General features: G+C 38.3%; 1 protein-coding gene and 1 long non-coding RNA gene across 4 annotated transcripts in view; one reads left to right on the top strand and one right to left on the bottom strand.

Annotated features, from left to right (window-relative positions):
- Positions 1–14,766, top strand: part of LOC145555013 (uncharacterized) — a 273,441-nt gene that overhangs the window by 19,784 nt on the left and 238,891 nt on the right. The gene's annotated exons all lie outside the window — the stretch shown is intronic.
- Positions 1–14,766, bottom strand: part of micu1 (mitochondrial calcium uptake 1) — a 40,508-nt gene that overhangs the window by 13,937 nt on the left and 11,805 nt on the right. Inside the window, exons 5-6 of one of the 3 annotated variants that reach the window (XM_008429961.3) lie at positions 11,294–11,337; positions 8,562–8,573 (exon numbers count right to left, since the gene is read on the bottom strand). In XM_008429961.3, coding sequence (XP_008428183.1) covers positions 8,562–8,573; positions 11,294–11,337 — 56 coding nt within the window. The other 2 variants (XM_008429964.3, XM_081616068.1) reach the window with 2 other exon arrangements.

The following is a 14,766-nucleotide window of genomic DNA, read 5'->3' as shown; positions in this document are numbered from 1 at the left end:
AAGGTGACATTAAAAACAGGGGGAAACATCATGAGAGACTGTAGCACAAACACACAGTTTTAATTAACCATCTCTGAAACCCAACTCAAACAGAAAACATGTTAATTTAACTCCCTACACACAGAGATGCTCAGCTGACCTGATGTTTTCCAGTCAGCGTGTGTGTGTGTGTATTAACAGCGTTGCATGAAAGTCCTTTATTAACATGCACACACTCAGAGAAAGACTTGAAAGACAGAAGTGGGACGCTCCACCACACAGAAGGACAGAGCATGCCTAGTGGAGGAGTGACGGCAGGGTGCGGTGGGTGGAAGGATGTGGGGCCACGCTGAGCCCTCGTGGAGTTACCTCCGTCTGCAAACGGGTCCATTTCAGAGGAGGAGGAGGGAGGACAAACAACTGTTAGAGAACATTGTGGCCTCTGCTGTGTTCAGCAGGGCCTTGGATGACAAAAACACGCATGTGGCATTCACAGAGTCACACAGAAACCATCAGACATCATCGTAACAATACAAGAGCGCTGGTGGAGGCCACTCAAAGTTAGGCGTTTAAAAATGTTTCATCCTGATGGAGCTGAAATATGATGGGAGAGTCAGAAAAATCCCTAATCCGCTTTTTTTAGAATAAGCAGGTTTGTGAAGAATTTCTTCACATTTAGTAATGTTACAGCTGTCAGTGGATATTAGTCTTTTTATATATATATATATTGTATCTGGGATAAATAAAACTGGAAATAAACTTATATTTATTTCCATCTTGTTTTCATTTGTTTTTAGAGGGGAAAGGGGAAGTTGATCATGTCAGTGATGCAGCAAAGGATTGTGGGGGAATTTAACTGAAGCAAAGAAGCAGTGGTGAAGTCAGTGGTGTGGTAGTTTCATTTCAAGATGTCAAAAGGATTAAAAATCAGTTGTCGGCCATTACAGCAGTTTTAATCTCGAATGTCAACATGGACCCAAATTTTCACATCAGTGCATCCATAGATACAACAACAAATTTCAATGTATTTTATTTGGATTTTATGCAAATATGTAATGTAATTGTGAAGCAGAAGGAAAATATTTTTTTTTTTATGTTTTGCAAAAGGTGTTTCATTTGTTTCCATTTAGCCACCTTAACAGATACATGCCCTTAAATAAGATCAATTGCAAACAACAGCCATCAGAAGTCCTCTAATTAGTAGTTAGAATTAGCTTGTGTGTAATTTAACCTTAGTATAATTACAGCTGTAATGTGAAGTGCTCAGTGTTTTGTTAGAGAACAAACAGCATCATTATTAGGGCCAAGGAACACATCACATGGATTTGGGAGGTAGGTAGGTGTGGAGAAGCTTCCAAACATTAGAAGGGCCTATCTAAAGGCCAGAGCTTAATATAATTGCGATTTTGCTGACATGACTCAATTGATGTTAACAGGTGTTTTTCATATTATTTAATATATTGTTTTGTGAACAGTGATAAATCATGGATCCTTTTCCCTCCGCTTCACAGTGATGCACTACTTTGTGTCCGTCTACCATATAAAAGCACATTAAATATAATAATATATGATCGGTAATGTGGAAATAAATAGCTCAGCACTGCATGTCTGTTTCATCTGAAGTAAATCAAAGTGATGAAGCACTAATCAGTATTATTTCCCAAGTTGAATTTTGATTAAATCCTGGATAATGCAAACCCCACATCCCCACTTTCAGCCCTTTAGAAAAAACATAAATAAATGCTTAAAATTGAGTGGTGCCCCGTCCGCCGCATAATAATTCATTCACAGTCTGTCGCCAAGAACCAACTCCCTCCTCATAACATACAGAATGCACAGTGGCTGCTAAAGACAATCAAATTACAGTTAACAAAAATAAACCCTTAATTTAAGTCCAGTCTGACTCTGGCAAGTCAGCAATGCAGGGACATAAAAGAGTAGATTTTACTGTGACATGTATTATTAATGCCATCTACATTAGCCATATTGGAGGAAGAGGAGGAGGGAGTGTGGGAGCAAACAGGAGGGAAGAGAAAGAATGTTATCATTGGAGCGGTGCTTGCATCTGATGGAGAATAAAAGAGAAATATATCAGATGTCCTAAAGGTCGCAGACACAGAGAACAATTCAGAAAGGAGTAAAACCAGGAAGAGCAGAAAGAGCTTGGATTTGTAATAAAGGAACTGAAAGGAAGCCGTCTCGGTTTGTGTGTTAATGCCAGACCAAAAAACCAAAAGGGCAAACAAACAAGCATTGCTCCGGTAGAAAGGTATCCTACATACAGCCACAAATACCCAGAGACACACTGGGCCTTGTTATTATTGCCATTATCAGAACTGAGGCACAGAGCACATTAAATATAATGGCTTACTTTCCCCTGACCTGAGTCAAGGACAAAAACAGCCCCACAGAACAGCCTGACTCACCTTGACAAAAAGCAAATGCTATAAAGACCAAAGAGAAGGAGAAAAATGGCATATTTATATGGTAAAATAAGAAATCTTGGACCAGTTCAGGGCCAAACAAACTAAACTCTCACAGATCTTCCTTTTTCCTTTCCTTTTAAGATCCCAATCTGGAGTCAGTCTATTCTCTCTCTTACACAGAGAGCATTGAACACACATCAAACCATGAATCATATTTATCATCGGCAAGCTACATGAAAGCGTCATTATGCAGCAGTAAATGTAAAGATGCTTTCCAGCGTTTCATAGTGGAACTGGACTAAAAATAATAGTGAGAATTCACCTCTAACTGCTGAATGAACTTCTTTAAAGTTCATTTCATCTACTGGATTGGTATTTTTATTCAGAATTTGCTGCTATGAAACTGGACTCGTTCCTTCAGTGGTGACAAGGCTGCCTGGCTCACATGCATCAGTTATTTCTATTTGGTCTGATCCATTTGCAACACATAGTCCTAAAGCCTTTTGGTTGATTGTCGTCATATTTAGCAAACTAGAGAGTTAGCAAGGGAAATTTTGGAAAGCAACCCTTAAATTCAAAGCATTGTTGCTGTGAAAAAACGAGGCTCTAGAACACAAAAATTCAATATGATACTGTAATTATTACAGTTTTGCCAAAATCTAACCCTGAGTTTTTTGTTTTCTTTTACAGCCACTGATACTAAAATGACTGAAAGAGCTGATAAATTACTGTAGAAACTCGGTGTGTCAGTGTCATTTTTGATTGTTTGCTGTCTGAATAAATCCTCAGGGATGGTGATGCGCGTCATACATCTCTTCACATGCCAGCTAAGTTATAGCCAAGTCCACCAGCTGCACACAGATGAATAACTGAGCTGGCCCACTAGCATGTGAGATGAGGCAGAAACATAGTGCTGACAGAGCTGTTGGCTGAACTCTGAGCTCTGCTGGAGGTTGGACAGTGAAATGTACTGCTGTCATATAGACACACAGAGAGGGTGAAAGGTTTGGTCGGGTCTAATCTTTCCACTGAATGTCAGCACATTAGGCCCCATCCGATCAAGATTCAAGAGGAAAAGGAAAGAAACAAACGAGGCTCATGTGAGACTGGATGAATGTCTTAGGATTTACATATGACATTCGCCACATTGATGTCATACTAGAAAATGAGGCTGTCAGACTCCACCTTTACTGCACACCAGGGCATCTGGATAGGATGCCAATGGCTGCTTAAAGTTGGCCTTCAATGTGCATAGAGACTGCAGTGCTTTGTCACAGATAAGATCTGTGGCCAACACTGCAGCAGCTCGGTAGAAGAGCAGACAGGAAACTGAAGGGAGGAAGCAAGGACAGGCTAAGCTTTGCTTAATTTGAAACATTAATATTCAGGTTCTCTCAGTGGCTTTAGATGCAAGTTGAAATAACCTGCTAAACTGGAGTGTATGCAGAAATGAGTCCAACTGGATCAACATATACAGCATGAGAACAAAATGACTGAAGGATGTAGTGAATAAAAAGGCTATAAATCAGAATCAGCACTTGTATGTCCCCTGTGCCACACTGTGTGATGTGTTAGCTTAAGGGTTTCTGTCACTTTATCCAGTACAATACAATACATAGGTTTCAGGGGAAACACAATTCAGAATGACTTGCTTGAGGCTAAAGGTAACCGTTGTCTGACTTGGATATTTCTGGACTGTGGCTCAAAGCTCTGACTGTGTAAGAAGAAAGCTAGACAGCGCTGTGCTGAAAAACACTAAAGGAAAACCATGAAGCATCTTTCACCACTTTAGAGATCAAAAGTCAACATTTACTGATGCATACTGGTGCATGGTAATAAATTGGGATCAAAAGAGACCACCGTTTGCAGGTGAACAGATTGGTGTGTGTGTGCAGGATAAATTAATGCATTCGCTCTCCACCTCTAATCCCTGGGGTAAATGGATAGCAGGTGCTATGCTAATAACTCTTGATTACTCAGGGAGCACATTTTGAAAAATGACTCCTTATGTGGAACACTTATCAGCAAATTTTATTTGCTTAAGAAAGTGAAGCATCTTATCCCAAAGAAGAGCAAAAAAAATGAGCCGAGCAGTTTTAGAGAAAACCCAACTTCTAATGAGTTCAAAGAGATGCCGAAAGAAAGAATTAGCTTTGACAGAGAGAAAAACAGACAGAAAGGTTAGAGAAAGACAGAACATTAAACCAAACTCTGTGTGGAAAAACAGTGCCATGAAAAGTTCTTCAGCCTTGCAGATTTAATCTTTTTTTGCATTTGTTTCATATCATCAAACACATTTTAACTTCAAATAACCCGAGCAAATACAAAACGTAGTGTTCAAAAGATAATTTCATTTATTAATGTAACAGAGCTATTCAACATAATGGCTGTATGTGAAAAAGTAAGTCAATTACAGTCTTAGCAGCAATAACAGTAATTAAGTGTTTGCAGTAATTGGAATAATTTTTTTTTTTTACATCACTATGGATAAATTTTGACTCATTTTTCATATTGTGGAGGGTTTTCAAGTTCCCATCTGAGCCATCAGACCGTCACACTACAACCGTTATTCTTGGTTTTTCAAAATTCAGATTTACCGCAGATATGATGGGACACACACTCAAATCAATCTCACAGCTGACATGTTGGCCAAGGTTCTTTCTTATTGTTGAGTAATGAACACTGACTTCAAATTAGGTAAATGCATTCTGTTAGCATGTTAAGATATTGTTTGGGGTTATATTGTGCTCTTCTAGATGAGTTGATGTGCTCAGAGTTTTCTTCATTTCTACAGGAGTCACAAATCCTCCAAAATGAATTTTTAACCATTACTTAACTGATAGATGTAAGAAGTTTTGATTCTAATCTGAGTTTGGAACATGACGTGTTGTTTCTGAAATATTTTAGCCTATTGGATGTTGTCAGACAGGTCCTGTTGAGTGAGTTTCTTAATACAGGTCAGGCAGTAATCAGGTCTTGCAGAGGTGATCAGGGATTTTCCAAAAACGTCATTTTGTATTTACTAAGGTTATCCTTGTCAAACTTTAAACATGTTTGATGATCAAAAACATAACACATCTGAAAGGGGAACATGTGTTTTCCAAACCCATATACACATATTTTAAAATAAAAACACAGCTGTCCTGATCAAAATGGTTTTCTGGAAGCTTCCTGTGAAATCAGAAAAGGTCAACATGACATGAGTTGATGTAAAAAGAGGCTCGTTTCCCATCCAAACTCCATCGGACTGACAGCAGTGGATTCTCCATCTTAGCAGGTCACACTGAAAACAGTTTAGCTCCACAAAGAGAAATACAGAAAACCACAGCATGAACACTGGGGAAAAAATGTAGATGAACAGACCAAGTCCTGGTTTCAGGAGCTCTGAACCATGCTCTATGAAAAAAAAAAAAAAACTCATGCAGGAATGACATCTCAACAATCCAGAGGATGGATTTGTGAAGGCTCGCAAGCACATCAAAACAGCCTTGACATTTGCTAACAAAGCAGTTTCCTAGATCCAAACCCACGCCGCGATGCCACCATGCGCAGGAAGGAGGCGCCACCACCGGCTACTTTCCTCTGAGGCACAGGCAAAAAGAGCAGTGCATGCTGGAGAGAGCAGCTGGAGCACCAAAGCGTGTGGAAACTAGAGCTGATACTTCTTAGAGGAAATGACAGGATGAGGAGAAAAGGTGTGTTTCCAAAGCAAGACAGAGGGAGTGCAGGGGAACAGCACAGCTATAATCTGCCATAAACTTTATGAATTTGTCATTTTTAGCTGCTCTTTGCGTCTCAGCTCGCAAGGATCGACTTTCTTCATAAAGTTCAACTATACACCTAAATGAAACACACTTTAGGGGAGTGACCGCTATCATGTAAATTATGTAGCAGTGCTGCAGCGTTTAATAATCCCTGCAGAGGCAAAGTATAGTCCTCACTTTCAATAATTCAGCAGGGCAGGTATGGCACGCAGCTGCCTGGAACAAGCTAAACAAAAGGGCACCTGGAAGGTCGCTAGCACAATGTCAAGGAACAATGCAAAGCCTCATGCAGGCACACACACGGTGGGGAGTACAGCCAGTTCACTGGACGGCACCGCCTATTCTTCTCATGGTGAACAGGTTGCAACCTGGCCTTTGCTGCGCTCGCCTTATCTTCTCATTACCCAGACTGACAGAGGTATTCAGACCAGGAAACAGGTCTAATCATTCTGCAGATAAAGCAGTAGGTCAAAGCTCTCCTTATTCAGTATAATTGATCATGTGGTGGTTATAGAAAGTATTCACCCCCCTGGGAGCAGCAACAGTAAAAGTGTTTTACAACGTTCCATAACATTGTGGAATGATTTTCTGTTACATATTTGAAGTGCCCAATTTTAAAACACGCTTTTAACACATGTTGAGACTTTTGACCTTACTTCCTTTATAGTGTTTTATTGTTCTTATTGTGTTTTATTTGTTCCATATTTTGAGTGTATTTTGAGTGTTAATCTGTACAGCACTTTGTCACTGCTGTTGTTTTAATGTGCTTGATAAATAAAGTAGTAGTAGTTGGATGTTTTAACCTTTTACAAATCGATCATAATAAATGTTTTCTGAAGGTGTAGTTCTCCTGCAGATTGAAACAAACTGTCCTCCAAGACTTCATGTTTAATCTTCTACCTTTACAAACCTTCCAGGGCTGCTGCCAGGAAGGATCCCCACAGCATAATATGGCCACCACCATGTTTCACAGAGAGGATGGCGTGTTTGTGGTGTTGAGTGCCAGACAGCAACTTGTTTTATGGCCAAAAAGCTACATTTTGGTCTCATCACACCAAATAACTTTCTTCCACTTGAGCCTTGATATGAGATTTCTCATTGCTTCTCTCCCATAAAGCTTTGACTGTTAAAAACCCAGCCAACAGTTGTCATCTGCTGCGTAGTCATGGTAACCTGGTGTCTGCTCTCACTAACCTCCTTCATGCACGTTCACTCAGGATGTGAGGATGGCCTAATCTAGTTACATTTAGACATCCTTCCATTTCTTGACGGTGGATTTAACTTAACTCCAGGGATATTCAGTGCCTTACAGATTTTTATATCCATCCCCTGACTGATACTTTTCAATAACCTTTTTTTCAATTTGCTGGATTGTTCTTGTGGATTCAGTCGCCAGGAATACTAATCAACTCATTGAGAGAGTCTAGCATCAATTGACTGGATCTCTGTTGATTTAGGTCAGCCACTTTAAATTGGGTGAATATTTAGTGTTATATTTTTTATCATAATTTTGTAGAAATCAGGTTTCACTTTGACATTAAAGGGTTTTCTTTCTGTCAATAAAGCAAAATTTTGTTGATTATAGTTGATTTGTAAAAGCAAAACAATTATGTAAGTACTTTTTTGGCACTATATTAGAAAATTACGAAGGGATACTGAGTTGTGTATTTCTATATGATGTGAGCAGTTACAGAGTCCTTAAAAGTAATGCTAAAGCACAAGACCTTTGAGAGAAATTTTTTAGGCTTTTCCTCCATTAATTCTTTTTACCCTTTAAAATAAAATATTTTATTGCAGCATCTTACACTGAATTTATATAGAAATCCAATATTCGCACCACTAAATCAGAGGAGAAAAAAAACATACCGCATAAAAAAATAATAGTTTCTTATAAAAATCCCCAAAGCCAATCTTATCGGTAGCAGTTTGTCTTCTATGGCATTTCACAAAGTCGGAGCATACAAAGAGGAACATCTTTGACCATTTCTCTTAGAACAATCTAGATTATCCTTATATACACATTTTAAGTTGCAACCCAGTCTTTTCTGGTTGGAAAAAAAAATAAATGCACTGTCTGGCTGCAGTCCTGTCCAAAGTAACCATAAACTAAAGTGAAGATGTAATCTGCCGAATCTGCCGCAGTCTTACACTTGCTGAAGCTGAGATTTGCTAAAAAGAAGAAGAAAAAAAGCACTTATTCAGCTGTTCCCCTGAACTAATAAAAGTAAGACACTACACACTTCGTCGTATCAAAGGTGTGAGCAATTAAAAGAAGAGGAAGTTCAGGCTACGAGGAGGAAAAGTACACAGGAGTAAGAGTGGAGAAGTGGTGACTACAAAGTGCAGTTAATCATTCAGGTGCAACACATGCTGCCCGGCACACACCCCATACCTGCCAGAAGTCCTGCAGAGAGGGAGGGACAGAGCGACACGGAGACGAGGACGGAGGGAGGGAGGGAGACAGAGGAGAATTAGAAAAGGTGGAGAACCAGACAAGGGGAGGGGAGTTCGTGGGTGGAGATTGGGGTAATCAGTAGGCAGTATGATTTGGAGCAGAGAAAAATGTGTGGGGTGGTTGAGAGATGTGGAACCGAGGATGACGGTTTTTATAAGGGAGGGAGGAGAGGAAAATATGGAGGGGAGGAATCATTTTGGGGGGGGATAAAAGGGGGCTGCTGATTAGAGCATGGGAGAGTAATCAACAGTGAACAAAAGCAACACGTGGTCGCATTAACGTTTCTGGCAGCTGAAAGCTTGTACGCACCATGATGGTGGTAGAGAAAAATCCCATTAACAGCTGAGAGCAGCACAACAATTTATGATCACATAAAAATCCATTTATAAACAGAAAAAAAACCACAAATGGGGACAAAATATCCAGCTTATAATGCCAATTTTAAATTCAGACTGATCATAAAACGAAATGATCAGTAGGTAAACATTATTTACAGTCTGCAATTATAGAGAGAATATATTTACCTCTTTAAATGTTCCATAAGATGGAGAATAGTTGGCTAAAACATTTTTAAATACAACCATAAAAAGGTCAAAGAGGGGCAGGTGCATCTAAATAACTTTCATCATGAACTATAAAGTCAATCTCTTCCAATCAATCAATAAAAAAGTCACAATTGAATTGACAAATTTAAATTGCAGAGATTCATTATGCAACAAGTGACTTATTTTTGATGATTATAGCTAACAACTAATGAAAAGCCCCAAACAAAATAAAAATTTTCCATGAGACCAAACACAGAGAAGTGTTGTTCATGTTACGTTCTACACATTCATTCAGTAGATGGACATCGTTTTCAGAAGGCTAGTATTTCTGCATTAAACTTTTAATGTAATATTCAAATTTTCAGAGAAACGAAAATGTGGGTTTCAGTAGCTGCAACAGAAATAAACAAGCAAAAATAAAACACAATATGTGATGTACCTATGAGGTTTACTTTTTTAAAGTTAATTACTGGAATTAAATAAATATACTTGCATAGACTAATCGTGACAAAGTATTTCAGAATGAAAGCAATATTCACTAGATTGCATTATAAATTTCTATATTTTAACATTCAGCCTTTAAATGAACATGAGATTGATTTTTTTTTTTGACCAAAGCATTTTTAAATGCAATCACCAAAAGGACAAAGAGGCTGCACAGAAAGAAAGCTCTTGTTTTACTCACATGACCTCCATGACATCAACTTTAGCGCCTGCTTACCACTCCACCCCAAGCTACAGCCCTCTTTTTTCCACCTTTATCCTCAAAACTCATTTACTCACTACTAATGTTCCACCATTGGCTATTCAGAGTCTAACGTCTTGGCATTTTTATTTTATTGCTATTTTTGGCAGCTGATCATACTGCTTTATTCTTCCTCCAACTAGTTAGAAGAGCTCATAAAGCTGCAGAGGAATCACATGTCACTCTGAGCAGCCGGGGTGGGTGCAGCCGGTCACAGAGGGAAAGAAACACCAGGGTCCCTCTGGTCATGGCAACGAATTCTCCTGGGTCAACCGAAGCTAAATATGGTACCACAGTAAAAGTCATGTGTCTGGAGATTTGCATGGCAAATAAAAGAGACATGTGGCCTTGAGATATGGGCAGCATTTACATAAGGGCTGTAAATGAAAAGTGTGTAATTTTGATTTTTGGAATCAACACCTTGCGTTTTTGACTAGTGAATGCCACAAGCTCTTTAGATATACATTTTAAATAAGGGTAATTTGAAGTTTCATCAAATATAGAAGAAAACAAACATGGGTCTTGTCAAAGACACTGACTCTTTGGGGCTTAGTGGGGTTCATCATTATGGAGATTAGGAGCAGATTTATTCCAGCCCGAAGGCTGATAAATTTCATAATGAGATTGGCAACTACAATCTTCACACTTATGATTCTCTATTATGAAACGAATAAGGATGGGCAGCTCATGGCGTGGAGGAAAACTCATTTATATCTTTGACAGCATAAAAAAAAAAAGAAGAAAAAGGTCACAACTCAAAATTAAAAGAAGCTGTACTGTTCTAATTATGGAAATGGTGACTCAAAGTCATGATTTTTTCCTTGATGATGGTAAATAGAAAAAAAAGATTGCTTGAGGCCTGAGATTCAGTTAGTCTGTTGGCAAGTTGAGACAGCTACAGACCCCTTTGAACCTTTTCACATTGTTTTTGTAAATAAACAAACGTAAGTATTCTTACTTAAATTTTACAACACTCAGAAGTGGAAGAAAATGCATGAGGTACACACTGCATTTGAATTTCAGCTGTACATTTTTGTGGCATGTTTCTGCATTTTTAGTCCATCTTGCATCACTGTAGTTCAAGCTGAATGTTTAGGGGTATCAGAGTAAAGGGGTTGAATACAAATGCAGAACACAATTTTCAAACTTTTGAAATAAAAAAACTCATCATTTTCCATCCACCACATATGTAACATGACAAAAAACCAATGGGAAAAAGTTCAAGGGGTCTAAATACTTAGCAAGGTGCTTGGCCCTTAATCAAAAAGCGTACTTAACGACACAAATAACTTAAATAGCTAAAATGTACATTGAAATAGAGCAGTAATGATTGAATTATATATATATTTTTTTTCATAAATAAGACTGATACTTCTTACCTTCCCATCATAGCGTTTCACAATGAACTGATCCAGGCCGAGATCTGAAGACGACACATGAAACAAAGACATGCAAATTATCAGAAACAGTCTAAAAATGGATATTAGGAAAACATAACACAGCAGCCTGAAGCTAGGAGACGATACAATGTCATTACTGGACTTCCTGTGATCAATGACCCACAATGGAGATGGATAATAGCCATTAATAAACCATTTCCACTGCTCCAATTCTTTAAAATAAACAGTCTTCTGCATCCAGCTTTTACTATCCTGATGATTTCAAGTTACCTTTAGTGGTTAGAATGACAAATATGAGATAAAATAAGCGCTTAGAAGGTATCTCTGTACATGATAAGGGAGATATGATATGGAGGTATTAGTCAAATTTTGGGCTATCATGACATATATCCAACAATAGAAATAACAAACTGTGTAAACAGAACATTTTGAAGCCTCTACTGATTATCTGCACATAAACACACTAGTTATTGAGAAAGGAAATGCTTAAAAGAAGAGATTTAGAGCTTAAATCCTCATTTTCAACTAGAAAAAACTGAAATGTGGTCAGAAATGTACAGATAATTTTTTCCATGAAAATGGAAACATCCCATGGCATGATGGTACCACCAACATTTTTCACAGTAGACATGATCTGTTCAGGGTTGTTCCCATGGTGCTTTGGAAAAGTGGCATTTTATAGTTTTCGGACCAGAACACCTTTCACACGTTTACTGTGTCCACTACATGATTTCTGGCAAACTACAATAAGGAATCGTTTTCCAACAATTAAAAATATCTTACTGCTCTTCCATAAAGGCCAGATATGTGGCATTCACGATTAATGACCAAGTTACCAAGAACCTTTTAGCTGTTTTGTCTGATTTATGCTCTCCCTGTGCAGCCCGGCTTTTTCAGATGGATGGCCATTTCTTGGTAAAAGATATTCAAAGCTTTGGTATTATTTTTTTACCTAACTCAGCTTGAACTCCTTTACTGATGTTTGAACCTGTTCATTAATGTTCTCCAACAAACTTCTCTGGCTTTCACAGACCAGCTGTGTTTATACTGGGATTACATCACATATAACACTTACAAATTAAGAGATTTATGAAGGCAATGGCTTTTATTCAGTGGTAAAAAGAGTAAAGGAGGCTGAATATATATGTACACCTCATGTTCCAGATTTTACTGTTAAAGTCATTATAGAAACCATGGATAATTACTTCTTTCAAGTCACAATTAAGTGCTGCTTTATGTTTGTACATCACAAAGAATCTCAATAATATATGTAAAAATGAGTGGTTGTACTTAATACTTTCGCAAGAATCATATTTGGGGAAAATTCTCCAAATTTGTATTTTATTTAGAAGGAAATTCAGGTTATGTTTCACTGAATAAAACCCCACATGTCTCGTCTTATGCTACAGAGAAAAAACCTCTTTCTGCTGAAAAACAAAACAACAGAAGCAGAACGAAGTCTGTCATCTGCAGCTCAGACCTCATTATCATTTCTCTACAAATGTACAGTTTGGACATATTTGGGTTATGGGCCAAGAGAAGCCGAGAGTGAGTTGGTTGCTTATAATGAAGCTGGGTAAACTATAGCTTTTTCTAATCCTGGGAGAGCTGCAGTACCACAAACCATGGAGGAAAGGTATTAGATCCAACTACTGAAGTTTAATAAGGGGCCAAGCTAGGAGCAGCCTTGAACGTGATTAGAAGATGAAGGTGGTGGGGTGAGGAAGGTCAGTGTAAACGTGTCAGGCCGTGTTAAGTCCTTATTAAGAGGTCTTGGATGTTTTTTCTGTGAATGAATCCTCCTAGGGTAACAGTCCTCACATGCTGTGAATTCCACAGCAAAACGTATGATGCAATCGCATCCCATAAAATGTCACTCAAATCCAACACAGTTTTTACGTTGAATAATCAGGATGTGTGGCGCTGAAACATGTGTTAATGTTCGGCTTCCCGTGGCTGTAGATCAAATCTCTCTCACTGGGTGTCCGCTCGACGCCTGAAATCTGCTCCAGGTTCAGCCGGCTAATTGAAACAGCAACTGCTGTGTTGTGATTCCCTGAACTCCACCCTGCCCACCAGCCCTCCTCATAGCGACGGGTATCTTTATAAGAAGAGCTGTCATGCAGTCTGAGTTAAGAGCTCCTGTAGCTAAAATAGAGCTACAGGAGCTCTATTTTAGCTCCTGTAGCTAAAATACAGGAGCTCTTAACTCCTGGGAAGGTATTCAGGAATGCTGATACAGCAGCTTTGACTTTTATTAGGAAAGATGTACGAAAAGAGCCTTTAAATTTGTTTGTACTGGTATCGCATTAGTAGCATTAGTACTAATTACTTAGCATTTAAGTTGAGTACGAAGTCATTAGTATCAATCTTGTCAACATCCCACCAAGCTCCAATAAAATAAAATAAATGTAACTTAAGTATTTTTAATGTCTACTTTAATGTTTAGGTTGATTAAAGTGCCCAAGAACTTAATATAATCTAATACAATATCTAATACAGGATTTTTTTTGTTTTGTTTTGTTTTTTACATTTTAGTATAAATAAAACCATCACACTTACAACATGAAGGGATTTAAAGCATTTAAATCAAATTAAAATTTCTTCATTGTAACGTAAAATTTTTCATACAGAATGTAGATGACTGTAAGGGAGGCAAAATGTCTCCAAAGGTCACTGCTACAGCTGTTTCATGCCAGAGACTTGTTTATGTCAGAAACACTGATGTTGACCCTTTTGGGTGAAGGTGTGTTCTGTCCTTTGGCTAGACGAGTAAATCCACATTCCTGTAACTTTCCATGGGTTTGTCATTCAGGAAGGGCAGCATTTTAGAATCTAAAGGCACTTAAAATAAAAATTATTTCAAGTAATTCCTATAACAACAGCATAGTTAGAGTTTTATATTACTTAGTAATTCACTTCCTTTATAGATTCCACTTCAGCTACCAGTTGGTGGAGGGATTTTATCAACAGCAACTCACAGTTTAAAACAAGAACCCAATGAGTTTTATGTGCTTGAAGTAAACTTCATCTGCAAATTTAGAAAGGATCGAGGGATCAGCAAGTCGCCATGACAACCATTAGACACCTCATTAGACATCTCATTGCCAATCCGTTGTCTGGGAGGCAAGCCCAAAAAAGTCTCTTCTGTCCCAACATGAGATGAAGATTGAGTTTATGGCAACAGAACCTCAAGAGGGACCAGGAATTGTTTCAAGAGTTGATGATGCAAACTCCATAAAAAACCAGGACATGTTTTATTAAAATCAGATGATAATAGGTCATTATCAGGTCTTTCAGCAGATAAACCCAACAGAAAACCTGTGGGGTGAACAGAACATAAGACAATCTAGAAAGTTTGTAAATGATTGGTCAAAGATCCCTGTACACTCTGGCCTTGGGATTTGTTATAAGAGGAGACTAAAGGCTGTCCTATTAGCAAAAGTAGGTTG

This window comes from Poecilia reticulata, chromosome 15, assembly GCF_904066995.2.
Source record: "Poecilia reticulata chromosome 15, P_reticulata-male-v2, whole genome shotgun sequence".
NCBI classification, from domain to species: domain Eukaryota; kingdom Metazoa; phylum Chordata; class Actinopteri; order Cyprinodontiformes; family Poeciliidae; genus Poecilia; species Poecilia reticulata.
This window is presented reverse-complemented; position numbering and strand designations above follow the sequence as displayed.